We start from the raw sequence: 14789 nt of genomic DNA, 5'->3' as shown, positions 1-14789 counted from the left end.
TATACCCAAGGTACATACATACATAGAGTTGACATGGCTCAGATCCTGCAGGCTCGTGACGTCTGCTCCTTCGAATTGAGTGCGATACACGCGAGACAAGCTAACATCTAACGACGGTCTGATTAAGGCTTACGGTCACCCTGGCTTCCCCGCCATTCGGACTCCTACATCATCTCTTCGATTGCCATCTCCAACAGCTCCGTCATCATCACTACCATCATAATGGCAATTGCAGATACTCTCACATATCTCGGCGGGGTCACTGCTCTGTTTCTGACATACAAAATCACCTGTTTCGCCAGTATATACCTCAAGTCTGGGAACCTGCAACGTTACAACCACGACAACAATGCCTGGGCTCTCGTCACGGGCAGCACCAGTGGCATCGGTGACGGTTTCGCCCATGCCCTCGCGGCCAAAAACTTCAACGTCCTTCTTCATGGCCGCAATCAGCAGAAATTGGATGCGTTGAGATCGACTCTAGCCCAAGAACACCCGAATGTCCAGATCAAGACAGTGATTGCAGACGTCTTTGAATACAACGTCGATATCCCCACTATCGTTTCTGCCGCTGCATCTCTACCTGGAAAAATCACTGTACTGATCAACAATGTTGGTGGCTCGCCCCTCTCACCTTCCTTTGGCACTTTGGAAGAAGTGGATAAAGATTATGTGGATAAAATGATCAACCTAAACTCTCGCTTCCCTACCCAACTCACCCGCGCTCTGTTACCAATACTAGGCGACAATTCTCCAGCTCTGATCCTCAGCACATGCTCAATCACTGGCTTCAAGGGCCTACCCTACCTCTCTGTTTACTCGGCAGCCAAAGCCTTCAACTACACCTTCAATGCCTCGATGTCCCTTGAGATGGCTGCCGAAAACAAAGACATCGAGTTCCTGGGTATAGTGATTGCGAGTGTAAAGTCAGGGGGTAATAAGACTGAGGAAGGAGCATTTACGACGAATGGAAGGAGTATGGCGGAGTTTTCATTGGATAGGGTGGGGTGTGGGAGGGTTGCTGTGTTTGGGTGGTGGAGGCATGCTGTGCAGTGGTGGGGGATGGGATTGATGCCGGAGTGGATGGTGCGGAAGGTGTTGATTGGGGTTATGAAGGAGAGGAGGGTTGAGGAGCAGAAGGGAGAGTAGTTGTGTCGTCCGCAGGGGGAGGCTGACCAAAGACACAGGGCATCTGAATGATGGCAACGGGCTTGGGGAGGATGTAATACAAGACTATGAAGGGGACTCCAAGAGCTCGAGGGTGTGGAGCGATAATCCCGAGTCTGGCCAAGAGAATTGTTGTTGTCGTTTGCCAAAAGTGAAGTCCATAAAGAGGCGCAGCGGCGTCAGTAGCCCGATAGTGCATGGTCCAAGACTCGGTGAACATTCAAGATTGCACGACGAATTGCAAACCCGCTATCTCGAACTTATCGGTGCCGATGAAGTTGAGGATATCCCATTCGCCAGACATACTCGGTAAGGTTCAGCGACAAGATCGAGATCAGAACTTGCAGGTTCAACACGAGCGATAGATGCGACTACTTCATTAACCAGATCCTTCCCCTCCATGCCGAGGAAAGTATCATATGTTTTGATCCATCTAAGACGCGTGTCAGAGAGGCGAGCGAGAAGTGCGGGATGAGAGGAGTTCAGTCCAAAGTGTTCACGACAGAGCCTGAAGATCGTGAGAACTTGGAACCCTTTCGCGAAAAGGAGTGCAAGATTTTGTTTGCCACGACTGCCGCAGTGGAAGGAATTTGCTACGCCAAAGATTTCAAGACGATGGTGATATTTGCATCGCCGTACGAAAGCTTTTACACGAATGAACACGGCCGTACTAAGAAAGGCGTTTTCAAACAGCGTGAGGACTGTTTGCGAGATGCAGTAGAGGCCATTGGTGCCGCAGGAACGACTGCGACCGTCTATGTCTTCGTCGCCAGGAAGACAAATCAGAAGATCATAGACGCTATTGCTCAAATCAAGCGTGAGGCTGGACTCAAAGTTGATGCGCAACTGGAGTTCGGCTACTCACACGACTATTGGGACTATTGATGACGACATTCAGCCTGAGTCGTTGCAATTTTGGTAAGCATTGAGGTCAACCGTGCTTCTCAGAGCAAGAGAACATCCAGACTGACGCGGCTCTAGATTATTCCCTCATGAGTTAATCCAGTGTTCACGCGATGACAGAAAGTAAGGGGAGCTTTATGCGCCGGAGGAAGAACCAGTGGTCTGACAGGAGGACCATCAGCACCACGCTTGCGGAGCCTAGATAGCACAAAAGGAGGTTGGAATTTTACAGATACAGAGAAGCAAAACGATCCGCAAGTCTTCTCAGCGTAGCGGTTCGAGATCCACAAATAAGTTGTCGCGATGCATAACTTTTTCTCGAATCAGAGAGACAGCAACGAGAGTTGGAGAAGTGATGGCTCTCGATGCCAATCCTAGTCTTTTGAATTGTTTTGTGCCTCGAGTCAGGTGCAGGAATGATTAACTCTAGCCAGTGAGAAGACGAAAGTGTCAGACCAACACGTCAACATCCTTCGACATCAGCAGCATTGTATTTGACCAAGGGAACGAAAAGGCGTTGAATGGCTTGAATCGAATCTTGTCGATTTTCAATGGTCACCATCATACCTACTTGTTGGAAGGTTTGAATTGGAACTTGTCGATTCTTGATAGTCCCAGACACACTCCATGAGAGATTCGAAAGGAGATACATCGATTGTCAATAGTCCCGTGGCCGTGTTATTGCTACAACAGCTGGAGAACAGGGTGCAAGTCGGGGTCGCATCAAAGCTGTGAGGAAAGTGATTAGGGCCTAAGTATGTTGCCAGACGATGTAGACTTGTAATGACTAGGTTCCGATGTGGGCTGTCATGACTTTGGAGTGAAGCCTGCGTGTCGTGCTGGTATGATATTTGGGCCGGCACCAAAAAATCGAGCAGAAATCCAGCAAAAACCGCCCAAACTCACAAAAATGAATGGGGCTCAACCGGGATTCGAACTGGATAATGATTGTTAGGTGGTGCAATGTGGCGCAGGAGGTATTATGACGTACCCCGGGACCTCTCACAATTGAGCTTAGTGAACCAAGCTGGTTATACCCGAAGCAAGCTACAGAGACGTTAGATTACGGTTGACTAAGAGCGGTTTGGGAGTCCTAACAATCGTAGCCACTAGACCATTGAGCCATTCGCAGTAGCCGGAACGATCGTGCTAGTGTACAATAATCATGGTGTGGGGCTTCGGTATCCTCCAAGGCGAAAATCTGAGTCTGAAGCTTAAACCTGGACCTTCTGAGAGGTGTATGGATTCCAGACACGATCGGCTCCTGCTCAGTCTGATAGATGATCTTCCAGATGTTGTAGAGTATATCGTGTTCGCTAAAGCAAAGAGTTTTGTGCCGGAGGAAGATCCAGGAAAAGTGTGGTCGAATAGACTTCACTGGCCAACAGATTTGGCCAGACCGATATCCTTGGCGCTTCGCAGCAACATCTGCGAGGCGGCAGAACAGGTTCATCTGGCTCGAAGGTCCATCGCCTTCGAGAGTGCTCATTTGCGCTCGAGAATCCGACCCAGATCTTGCCGTGCAAAACAAATTTATTCTGCTCGAGGGTGCCTTTAGGCGATCGATGCGTGAAAAGATCGCTAGATGTCGACGTGCAAAACAAGTCTATTTTGCGCAGGGGTGCCTTCACGCGATCGACGCGTGAAAAGTCCGCTAAATCTTGACAGCTAAACAGATTTATTTTACCTAAGGCTTCAACGCACCGGTTGCAAAATGGATTTATTTGACCGAGGAGTCATGCTAGAAGAAGTTGTCGAGTTGTCCCCTCGATGAGGTATCTCTTGACCGGATGGCTGATGATTTTTGATCCCGGGATCAAACAAAACGCTCCGAATTTTTCATCCCTGGGCCGACCGAAACGCTCCTGCCAATCTTTTGATCCCTGGATCAAAAAATTGTCCCAATTGCCGATTTTGAGGTCCCAGGATGGAAAAAGCACTCCATACAGAGTACCTCATGGCGTGACTGTGTGATTGGCCACCCCTTGGGGGGTACGCACACGGGTACCTGACAGCTTGCGGTATATGATGTTCAATTGGTTCTTATTTGAACGGTATGACTGACACCCCTTGGGGAGTATGCACACGAGTGCCTGACAGCTTGCAGTAAAGGACATTCGATCGCGAATTACCCCCCAGGGGGTGTGCATCGTGGTGCCCTATCTGTCAACTTCAAAGCTTTCGAAATACCGGTGGGATACCAGCAGATACGTTGGAACGCGCATCCCTTAGAGGGCCAACGTGGAGGTTCGAAATCGTAAAGATGTAATAGTATACTCGGCCGACCTATGTTCGTGCTTCCTAGCGCTCATGACGAATCTTGGGAAACCACCACCGACGTTGCATCATGATTGGGGTGGAGGTGTCCGATGTCCATCGCAACTTCTCCTACTGCTCCTGCCTGATCACTAAATCGGCACGTGAAGAAATGCCCTTCCGTCTCGACGAGCGTGAAGCCATGTCTCCAATGCTCTGAGTGGTATTCCGATTATCTGGCTCCGTTCAATGGACGACCATTATGTCTTCAGTAAAACCGCACAATCGTCGCAACATGAACTCTCTTTGGTCTCGGCTCTCGGGGAATCAAACCATGATACTACAAAGCATGAACCTACTTCTCCAATCATGCCCGAGAGACTAGATCATGATTTCAAACACTCGATGCAACATGAGCCTCGTTCTCCCTCCGTGTTCGAGGGACTAAGAACCGAGCTCGCCCGTCACCAGATCGATGTCTCAGGTATACATGCAACCGATTTTGCTTGGCTCTCAGAAGATACCGCCAATGCCGCCGATCTTCAGAGACTGAAGCACTGCGCTATCCTGACGACCAACGATCAAGTCCTTGGAGTCTTGGACCTGCAGCTCTCGCTACCGAATACCCCGCCCCTGACTCTGGGTACCCACCACTACTTTCGTGCATGGACCTTCGAATTTGCGGAGCTTCTTGCAGTCATTCAGCATATGAAGGACGACGACCACTACTCTCAGGAGACACGAGCATGGAAGCGTATCATTGAGGATTACACAGGGTCAATCACCAATGTCACTATCCGATACGTTGGAACCGTCCAGGGGCCTCGTCGTCCTATAGATCGGTACCTGGAAGACCTTGGTATGCGAACCTCTGGTCTGCTTGCCGAGTTTGCGAGAGCAATCTCCGTTGTATGCCCCCATGTCGAAGCACAAGCCAAGATCTTTCTTATTCCAGAAGCCTCATTACCCTTTACGGAGACTATTCAACGCAAGGAGAACGTCGAAAGAATGCTTATTGCACTGTTCGACTACACAACCCTCCTGAACCGCCAACTAGGGGGCTTTCTTGTGTCTTACGTACCTCCTGCAGGAGACAACGAGTATTTCGCAGCTCTCAAAACCGACGTTGGTGCACGCTTCCGTGCCTCCAGTCAGGGTATCATACCTCCCGGTCCTGCAGCCGGAGTCGAGAGACGATTTTATGTCTCCAGTCAGATCACATCTCCAAGTCTTTTGTCCGGCCTCGAGAAACATTTCAAGCAACTCCAAGCCTATGCGAACTCAAATCCCGAAATCTGCGGCACAAGTCACCATTTCATTTCGGACGAACTATGCGCAGTTCTGTTGGCACAAGCCATTCCTACACTGTACAAAGGACAAAATTTGACGGTTTACGTCGGGAAGGACCTTCCGGTCGAGGAGTTTTTGTCACCAACACATTTTCTCGGAGTGGAGAGCCATGCCGGAAACTTTGTGAGACAAACTCTCGAATCGGTCGCCCGCATCGAAGCTTCAAATCATGGCAGAGAGTTTCAGCATTCGGATTTCTCACCATACGAAGATTCATTCTGTATCGTCGACCTTTGGTGTTGGCTCAAGCATGATCATCTTGCTCCTGCATCCGAATTTCTCCGCAGATACCTCGAACTCGTTCAACCTCTCGTCGTTACCATCTTTGGTCGTGACCCTGTCGACCTGATCTTGAGCGACTTCGATGTAAACTGCGACCGAAGATTACAGAATCTCACTCCTGTCGTCGGAGTGCCATCTATACAATACCACGATCAGCCTGGAGCGAACGAGGCACATGATCCCAACGCCGCGTTCGTGGCCATTCCTGCCTTCCATCCTGGACGTGACAAGCATGGAAGCCAAACCCAACCTATTCGAAGACTGGTAGACATTTCGATGAAGCACACGTTCCTAGTCACGCAAATCGCCATGGATATGTTGGACGAGCCAGATGTTGAGTCCAGGTTTTCCACCAGATTTGATCTCTGCCAAGAGATATTGCATCGCTTGAGCAACCTTTCGCAAGAAGGAAACAATTTCCTGCTCCTGCTGGAAAAGACTAAAGCAGATGTGGAATCAATCCTGCGCCATTCAATGACAAAGTCCGAAACGGATGACGCTCGGTCGATGCTGAATCGCGATGCGTATGAGATTTTGCTCTCTTTCGGCATAGCGCGTGGAGACGCCGGCTCAAATGAACGTATCTCACAGATTGACTCACTGTGGGATGATGAGGTCGCTTTGTTGCACCTCGTCTTCTCGCATATACCAGAGCTGAAGCGACTCTGGATGAATCAATTCTTGCAGCTTGCTCCTCGCCAATCACTTCTCCTCGCAGCTATCGCTGGAGTCCACCCTGATGCATACGCGGACATGGTCATGAGTCTGCTCAGACCCGAATGGCAGGAGCCTGGATCATGGCTCCAGAATCAACCCTACACCATTCAATATGGTCTATGGGTCCACCGCGGCGAGTCAGAATCGCTCAAGAATAGAGTCATGTATCCAGATCAAGTTCTCACCGCTTTCGACTTACAGGCTAGACCCATCGGATTCCCAGTCAACGGAATCGCCCGTGTGCGTTAGCAGCGTGCTGATGGCAAGATTTTAACCGTCGACTTCAACTTGCCCAAGTCTGCAATCCCAAAAGGCTCGACAGAGTCGAGAGCGCTGGTTTACACATCCCTTGGTATTGATTTGGTAGATGGTAACGGGAGGGTTTTTCGGTCTGAGAGAAGTGGTAGAGCCACACTCGGAGCTACCATACCCAGACAAGCGATCAAATCCCAGAGTGTCAAGCGGGAACTTTGGTTGGAAGTCCTGAATGCACATGATATCGATCCGCTGCTCGAAGACAATGAGGACGATGATGCTGCGGATGATTGGGGAAGGAAAGGCGTGGCTATGCTTTCTCCCAGAGCCAAATCAATCACCCCGCGTCAGAGTACACCTCCAAAACCCAACGACGCCAACTATCCACTATACTTCTTCCTCGAACAGAGCTTTCCTCACGGAGGCCATTTTGACCTCGCAAGCCTCGAGAAGTACAGCATGTCAAAAGAGCACACCAAAGCTTTTGTCGACCTCCTCAAAACTCCCAGGTTTCGGGAGCATCCATATTCGAAGGAATGGCTGGAGAAGCTCGATCTGCCTCTACCCTCGACGGGACTGCTCACGAGCAATCTTCCTCTCCTACGTAATGTCAAGAGGGTGCAGCGTGCAACCCACAAGAGAGATGAATATCTGTTGATCGGCCCTCCAGGCTCAGCTGTGCCGGATCCGTTCGACATGATGGAAAGGCAATGCTGTATCTCACAGGAGGTGATGAAGACTTATCTGAAGAACAAGAAGAATGTCTCGACTGACGTGGAGGAATCGGTCGCTAACAAGAGGACAAGCAAGTATCCGATCAAAGGCTCGCAGAAGCGTAGCAAGCAGAGAATCTAGCATTGATTACACAGAAAGACGTACTCGTGGAGCATTGTTGACATGGATTTGTCACTCTTGCTTTATCGCTAAGAAAGCGTTCAATTGAGCTACCTTGGGCAGGGGAACTACTAGGAACAGACAGATGTACATGAGTTTCAGCAATATCATAATTCGATGTGCGTGTACCACAAAACTGTCCGTTCTGTGAATCTTGGCTCGAGCATACCCGTCGTGTTTTAGTCCTATCGATATGTCAAAGTCTCTTACCCCTATATACTTCCGATAATCAGAGTAGAGCGACAACAAGCTGTAGCAAGGCATATTCATATGTTATCTTGACACATCTAACCAGAAAGTCGTTCACAAAGATGTATCTCGGCCATAAACTCAAAATGGTTTGTGTCTTACGACAGCTACAAAATGAAATAGTGTTTTGTACACCAGGAGTGTGATGGGAACCATGGAGGACGATGAGGCTCGATTCGAATCTGGGACGATTCTCCCTTCGGGTACAACCAGCTTGGTTCACTAAGCTCAAAATGGGAGAGGCCCCGGGGTACGTCATTACACCTTCCACTACAACTTGCTCTGCGCTAACAATCTCCCAGTTCGAATCCCGGTTGGACCCTGTTCTTTTTGGCGATTTCGCTCTATCCTTTGGTGCTGGGGTGTATAACATCTCATTGGCACAACGCGCAGATTCCGGTGCAAAGCAGACTGGAGCGCGTTACAGTTGCTCGTGACAGCACAGTGTGTATCGTAATCACCTTGTACCCATTGCCATCTGCCAATACACGATGCGAAAAGAACGTTGCACCGTATGATCCAGTTTTTCTGACAAGAAAACGCTACTCAAGTATGAGACAATTGGGAATCGACAACTTCTACAAGTATGACAGTGTTTAGTAATGTAGAGGGTCTGTTTGGACCATCAAAAATCGAACAATTTCGATTTGGACATAGCAGGAGGTGCGTGTGGATCTGCCCAATCTAATACTTGAGTTATGGTGACGTTTGCTCGATGATTTTTTTGGTGATAATCTGAGTATCATACTAGAACAATGGGCCGTCTCCGCGACCTTGGAACAACTGATTCGTGATTCTTGTCCTAGTACTTCAACAACAAGCAATCGATGTTATGACAAGACAGAACAACGCGCTCGATATCTGGAGATTTGGACGACACCTGTATCTGTCAGATCTTCAACACTGGGTTTCTGCTAGACATGAAATAAAATTTAGCGCCAATGACAATTCACAAACAACATTGCTTCAGCAGATACTACAATTCCTCGCAACAGCGTTCTGTACTGCCTCAGCTACGGCGAATTGCTATGTTGAAGTGGCGAAGCTTGTAACCTTGTGAATAAAGGTGAGAATACAACAGTGCTATCGACCCTGCAGAACAGCAAGGAAATTCTGCAAAAAGCCTAGATCATAGATGTTCTCCACCTGATCCAAACTCGTGCACTTTTCCCAAAGTTGCTCTTGGCCGGTAGGAGCTTTTCCATCTGTCGTGCTAACCAAGACTTGATCGGCAGCTTTTGGCCACGGCACGAAGTCTTCCTCTCCATCCCCAGGATCTGCTTCCTCTGCAGGGAGCCCGCTCATTCTATTGCGATTCCTGAGATGTCGCGCTTTTCTCTCTTTGTTGTAGGCGTCGACGACGCTTCGCTTTCCTATCCAGGCCACGCCATCTGTCATGTCGTCGCGCCAGTCCGCCCACTTGGCACTCTCATTCGTCGTCATACCCGCCCAGACGAGGTAGAGATGATATGCGAAAAGTGCAAAAGGTAGCGGCATTGTGGTGATGGCCAGAAGTCCGACGCCAGCAACACTAATGCCTCCAATGCTCATGGCAAACACGAACGCATTGCCCAACTCTGCCCAGAATTTCTTCTCGAACCAGCCGTATGACGAGTTACCAAGATGAAGATGTGGAGCCAAGATATGCCAGCACAGATATGCGCCGTAGAGTTCCACGATCCCAATACTGAAAAGCAAGAGGAGGAAGTAGCGGTAATTGTGTCTTCCCACGCAGTTGTTGATCCAGGCGCAGTGGTGATCGCATCGCGCTACGCATACGCCGCAGAGTGAGCAATGTTTGCTTCTTGCAGGTTTTGTAAAGTTGCAGGTTCGGCAGACGTTGTCGGGGCGGAAGAGGATGTGGTCGTAAGGGTATTGCCGCATGGCGGATGCATGATTGGTGGGGGTGATGTAGTCGGCTTTGCTAGTGACGCAGAGATAGGTAAACGCATACGGCGCCAGTAGGACGATAGGTATCGGTAGGATCAAGGAAGCTTCTAGGTGTGGAAGGGCGGCTTGGAGAAAAAAAGTCGCACTGCCAGTCAAGAGGACGAGGAACAAGAGCAAGACAAGCGGATTCTTCTCGTTGAAGAGGTAGTTACTGGTCCTCGCTATGGCGATATTCATACGACCGCCAGTGAATTGCGTATCAACCCGTCTAAAGCCATTGGGAATGTAGATGCACAGAAGCCTGTGACTGAAGCCGATGGGAGTCTTGCGGAGAGCTGGCAGTCGACCGAAGAGAGCTATGAAGGTGAAGAGAGAGATGACCACCACAGCGATGATGGTGTTGCGAAAGGCGATCATGTTATCTTGCGCGCTCCTTCCATTTTTGCAGATCCAGATGGCTTTGACATGGATGGATGGAAAGGGCTGAAAGTTGACAGCTTGGGGAAGGCACGACACGTCATTGCCCAAAGCGGACAGGGTCGGCTTCGGCTTCACGCGTGGCGGCGCGTCACCCGATGTTTTCGGCTTCACCAGGCAGGAGCGGCCGATCACTTTCGCCAGCAACTGCTCACCACGCCGCCGGCGATTGTGTATACAGACATGGCCAATCCGACAGGTATACAACGGGGCGTGTTCGCTGACAAGAAGTTCTTTATTGTTCAACGTGTACCCCAACGATCACATTTCATCTCGCTGGTCGAGGGGAATGGCGGCAGAGTGGTCAAACTCGAGGCTCAAGCCGACTACCTGATTGCCGACCACATGCGACCCGATGCTCCCGCCGGATCCTTGTCTTACAAGTTCATCGACGAAGTCATCAAGAAAGGAGAAATTCCCGAGGACGAAAGCACCTTTCTGGCCAATCGCTCCAAGCCTACCAAGTCCGACGCAACCGCAGGCGCCTCTTCCTCGAAGAAGGCGACTCGAACTGCCTTCACCGATGACGACGACAAGATGCTGTACAAATGGGTAGCCAAAGCACACGAAGAAGGTCTGGCTCTACAAGGCAACAAGCTATACCAACAATTGGCCGCTCACAACGACCGACACACGTACCACTCATGGCGTGATCGCTACATCAAAGTACTGGAAGCGAAACCTCCTGCTGGCTGGGAAGACTATCCCGACGAAAGACTGCCGGGTATGGACGCCCCGATCACAGACTTGTCATCGACTGCTCTTCCTCGCTCCACTGCCACGCTCGACCGTTCATCCATATCGCCGAGGAAAGCGCATACATTCTTCACTGACGAAGACGACCGCGAACTGCAGGAATGGGTCTCGAGATTTCCAACCAAACCACGAGTCCCATTCACTGAAGAAGATGATCGAGTCTTGAGCATGTGGGTAGAGAAGGCACAACAACGAGGTGAGCCACTGCTAGGCAATGAGCTATACAAGAAGTTGGCGGCCAAAAATCCTCGTCACTCTTATCACTCTTGGAGGGACCGTTGGATCAAACACGTCTCCCTGAGGGTCTCCATAGACGAGATGGATGAGGCCGCCCCTGTTCAGGACGATATCCCTTCTGCTCGCCCTTCTCCTTCACCCAGTCGTCCTTTCAGTCGACCTCCTGTCAGACAACCTGGATTCAGAGTGCCCCCAGCAGCTTCAGCGTCTGCTGAATCCCCTATAAACGGCGAAATTCCGTCTATAGCACCACGCCCAGCTACAAGTCCCAGGAAACTGGTCACTTCGGCCGCTCCGCAGGCTTCCGCATCAGCATCTGCCCCGGGTTCAATAGGACCTCCACCCACAAGCGCAAACTCGGGAGAAGAACCGAAAGCGCTTGCGGAGCCTGTTCGTATGACTCGGCCTGCAGACTCTACATCTCAGATCTCAAGCCAGCGCAAGGCACAATCTAACTCGACTATCTCTCGAACAAACGGCTCTCCTGCCAAATCCCAACCCGTCCAATCCCGAAGACAACCTTCTTCCGTCCGCCACAGATCTACACAGACCGATCTTGAAAGTCGAATCCAGGATGATCTAGACTTCACAAAGCAGGAGTTCGAGAGCCTTCTATCTGTTGCCATCGATATTCAAAACGTCTGCGTAGGCCGTTACCAAGAATCATGGATCGCTTTTGCCAAGTCAAATCCAACCCACAGTGCTGTTGAATGGCGATCTTTCTACGAAAGAAGAGTCTTGCCTGTTGCTCTGCAAAGAGAGAATGACCCCGAATACGTCAGCGCTCAGGATGATCAACGATGGATTGCATTCTGGCAAAATCAAGCTCAGCCGATCGAGACTCTGCCGTACCAAAAGCAGGATTGGACTGACGAGGACAAAGAGACCCTTGCAGTGGTGGAAGTAGAGATTACGCCCCGTGCTTCGAAGACAGATACCAAAACAGAGAATGATGTTGTTGATGTAATTTCCAAGCGCAAGGTAGAATCTCTGGACGCCGCCGTGGAGCCAGAACAAACACCAAAGCGTCAACGTACGATCGACTCGACTTCAGCTCCAGCCAGACTACCTGCTGCTCAATTACTAATCCAAGGGCATGACGCCGGTAATATAATCACTACCTCCAGTCAAGTCGCACCGTCGCCAAGTTATCACTCTAATACAGATGAAGAGATGGAAGATGAAGAGATTCGGGATTCAGAAGTCCAAGATGATGAAGCTGCCGAACAGTTACAACGAGAGATGGCGGAGAATAAGGACAAACGACATCAACTCACCAGAGCCAATCTTGCACGTATACAAGCAGAAAATGGCTCACCCGAGGAGCAACGAGGCATCGACATAGAAAGAGATGATGATAACGATGATCAAGGCCACTTTGCCGATTATCTCGGCGAGCTCTTGCCAGCTGCACTGAAAGCGAGGCTTCTCGAAACTGCCGAGACAAAAGACGACCAGCATGACGATGATTGTAACGAAGATGATGACAGCGGCGATGATGAAGATGATGATATGCCCATCACCAGAACTCAACATGACGAAGAGCAAGCCTATGACCCAGCAATGCTAGAAGTCGATCCGAATCTTGATGTCCCATCCTATCAGTCCTCGGCCGAATTTGCCACCAACAATACACAACTACGCCTTGATGTACCTGAGACGCAACCTTGGGAAGTCTCATCCGCACCTTCTCAGACTGAACGTCATCGTCTCAGCACTCAAGCAATGTATGACATCGATGCCCAATCCTTTGATGCAGATATACCCGACCCACCTTCCGACGTCGAAGAAGACACCACACCCCACAATGACACTGACTCACAGATACTCGCCGACGATGAATGTTGGCCGTGGATAGACTCTCAGATTGCTCTTAGCTTCCCGGAAGACGTGGTAAAAGAAGCTCTTCGGGCCACGTCATTTAACCCTAAACTCGCTGCTGAGGTGTTACAAGCTAGAGGTGGCAGAGTCAACTTGGCCGGGGTCTGGACGTCTGTAGAAGATGATATTGCGGAGGGAGGGGATGCTGGTGCTCTTCGAGCTTTGGAGGAGAAACATGGAGTGGGGAGTGTGATGAAGAGGTTGGCATTTTTGAGGCAGTGGAGGGAGGATGAGGAAGCTGCTGCAATAGCTGAGAATAAAAATGAGACTGGAAAGTAGACCCGGAATGCATAGTCTCCTTAGTGACTTTCCATGATTGCATCATCCTTGTCGGCAGTTCGTCCTGCTGGATATACAAAGCCTCTATGTGTGCAGTATGCCGTCACGCGCGTGGACACCTCTTGCGTCAAGTCGGGTCCTTATCACATGGCGATTCTTCTCTGCATTCAAGATCGTCTTTTCCGTCCTACTCACCTAAACGAAGTGATCACTAAAGCGCGTTCCTGATTTCCTCATCTACCCTTCCCCAAATTTGTCTGTATCCTGTCTATCAAGTTTTACCTCGTCATCATATTCGATAATGTGGTATCGACCACGCATATCATCTCAGATCTGCCAGGTACAAATCCAGGAACGACCAACGTATTGTAGCCACTGTGTTAATCTAGATGTCGAGCTAAACCCTCCGAGGATATTGAGCGCTTTCACGCGTGTTTTTAGACTTTGCAAGGCTGTGAGCGATTTTTGGCGAACTTTGTGGTCAAGATGACCTGGCAAATACTTGCTGGAAGCGCTTTGTCGATTGCTAGGTCGACCACAGCACGGAGAAATTGATTTTTCTAGACCCTGCTCGCCGTCGTGTATCTGGGAGTCTAGAGATAGTCGGCTTTGCGGTTGCTGAGTCCAGAGGAACGGCTCCCAAAGAAAAAGGGGTCTTGCAATACATGGAGAGGTGCAATTTGCGAATGGTAGGAAGTCTTCCCAAACTCTGGTATACTGCCACTCCACTGCCATCTCCTTGATATTGCATTAGGGGGGATTGCAAGTTCCCTCTAGATTCAGGCATGTATGCTGCATGCTGTGAATGGAGGATGTAGTCTCAAGAATACCCGTGCCGAGCTGCATGAAGCGGTCCCAGAAGAAGATGCCGTAAAGAAAGATTACAGCAATCTTACACGAACTGTAACAATACGTTGACTGTAATCACCAGTCAACTTCACACTTCGAAGTGGAGGAACGGACGATAGGAAGTTCTCCACAGAATCTGCTAGAGATCACACTTGGCATCACCTTCTCCATCTTCGATGCCAAGTTTAAACAGCTTCCTGGGTTATGGCTTTTGTCTGTATGGCGGCACGATGAGTAAAGTCAATACAGGGAAGGAGTCTTGGGGTCCGGGTCCCCTTCGATATCCTCAGACAAAAGAAGATTCACGAGCTGGATGATCCTGTCAATACCCGAATAGCGACAGACAT

The 14789-nt window shown here is 49.9% G+C and overlaps 4 protein-coding genes across 4 annotated transcripts; 3 read left to right on the top strand and 1 right to left on the bottom strand.

The window, feature by feature from the left end:
- Nucleotides 1-46: 46 nt before the first annotated feature.
- On the top strand, nt 47-1393 carry AUEXF2481DRAFT_293782 (uncharacterized protein). The gene has a single exon (XM_013487255.1). The coding sequence runs from the start codon at nt 223-225 to the stop codon at nt 1147-1149; it is 927 nt and encodes a 308-aa protein (XP_013342709.1). The 5' UTR covers nt 47-222; the 3' UTR covers nt 1150-1393.
- A 3182-nt stretch (nt 1394-4575) lies between these two features.
- Nucleotides 4576-8011, top strand: AUEXF2481DRAFT_698243 (uncharacterized protein; the record flags this gene model as incomplete). Its single annotated transcript, XM_013487254.1, has 2 exons — nt 4576-6897; nt 6925-8011. 2 exons carry the CDS (start codon nt 4576-4578, stop codon nt 7783-7785), a joined length of 3183 nt encoding a protein of 1060 aa, XP_013342708.1. The 3' UTR covers nt 7786-8011.
- Nucleotides 8012-8740: 729 nt separating this feature from the next.
- On the bottom strand, nt 8741-10447 carry AUEXF2481DRAFT_41323 (uncharacterized protein). Its single transcript, XM_013487129.1, has one exon. The coding sequence runs from the start codon at nt 10378-10380 to the stop codon at nt 9157-9159; it is 1224 nt and encodes a 407-aa protein (XP_013342583.1). The 5' UTR covers nt 10381-10447; the 3' UTR covers nt 8741-9156.
- A 117-nt stretch (nt 10448-10564) lies between these two features.
- On the top strand, nt 10565-13601 carry AUEXF2481DRAFT_41322 (uncharacterized protein). Its single transcript, XM_013487128.1, has one exon. The coding sequence runs from the start codon at nt 10624-10626 to the stop codon at nt 13591-13593; it is 2970 nt and encodes a 989-aa protein (XP_013342582.1). The 5' UTR covers nt 10565-10623; the 3' UTR covers nt 13594-13601.
- The last annotated feature ends 1188 nt before the right edge of the window (nt 13602-14789 follow it).

This window comes from Aureobasidium subglaciale (genome assembly GCF_000721755.1).
Source record: "Aureobasidium subglaciale EXF-2481 unplaced genomic scaffold scaffold_14, whole genome shotgun sequence".
NCBI lineage: Eukaryota > Fungi > Ascomycota > Dothideomycetes > Dothideales > Saccotheciaceae > Aureobasidium > Aureobasidium subglaciale.
Note: the sequence above shows the minus strand (reverse complement) of the source record. Positions and strands in the feature narration are given on the sequence as shown.

Coding starts and splice junctions, on each gene's coding strand:
- AUEXF2481DRAFT_41322 (XM_013487128.1), top strand. CDS start 10,624: ATGGCCAATCCGACAGGTATACAACGGGGCGTGTTCGCTGACAAGAAG.
- AUEXF2481DRAFT_41323 (XM_013487129.1), bottom strand. CDS start 10,380: ATGATCGCCTTTCGCAACACCATCATCGCTGTGGTGGTCATCTCTCTC.
- AUEXF2481DRAFT_293782 (XM_013487255.1), top strand. CDS start 223: ATGGCAATTGCAGATACTCTCACATATCTCGGCGGGGTCACTGCTCTG.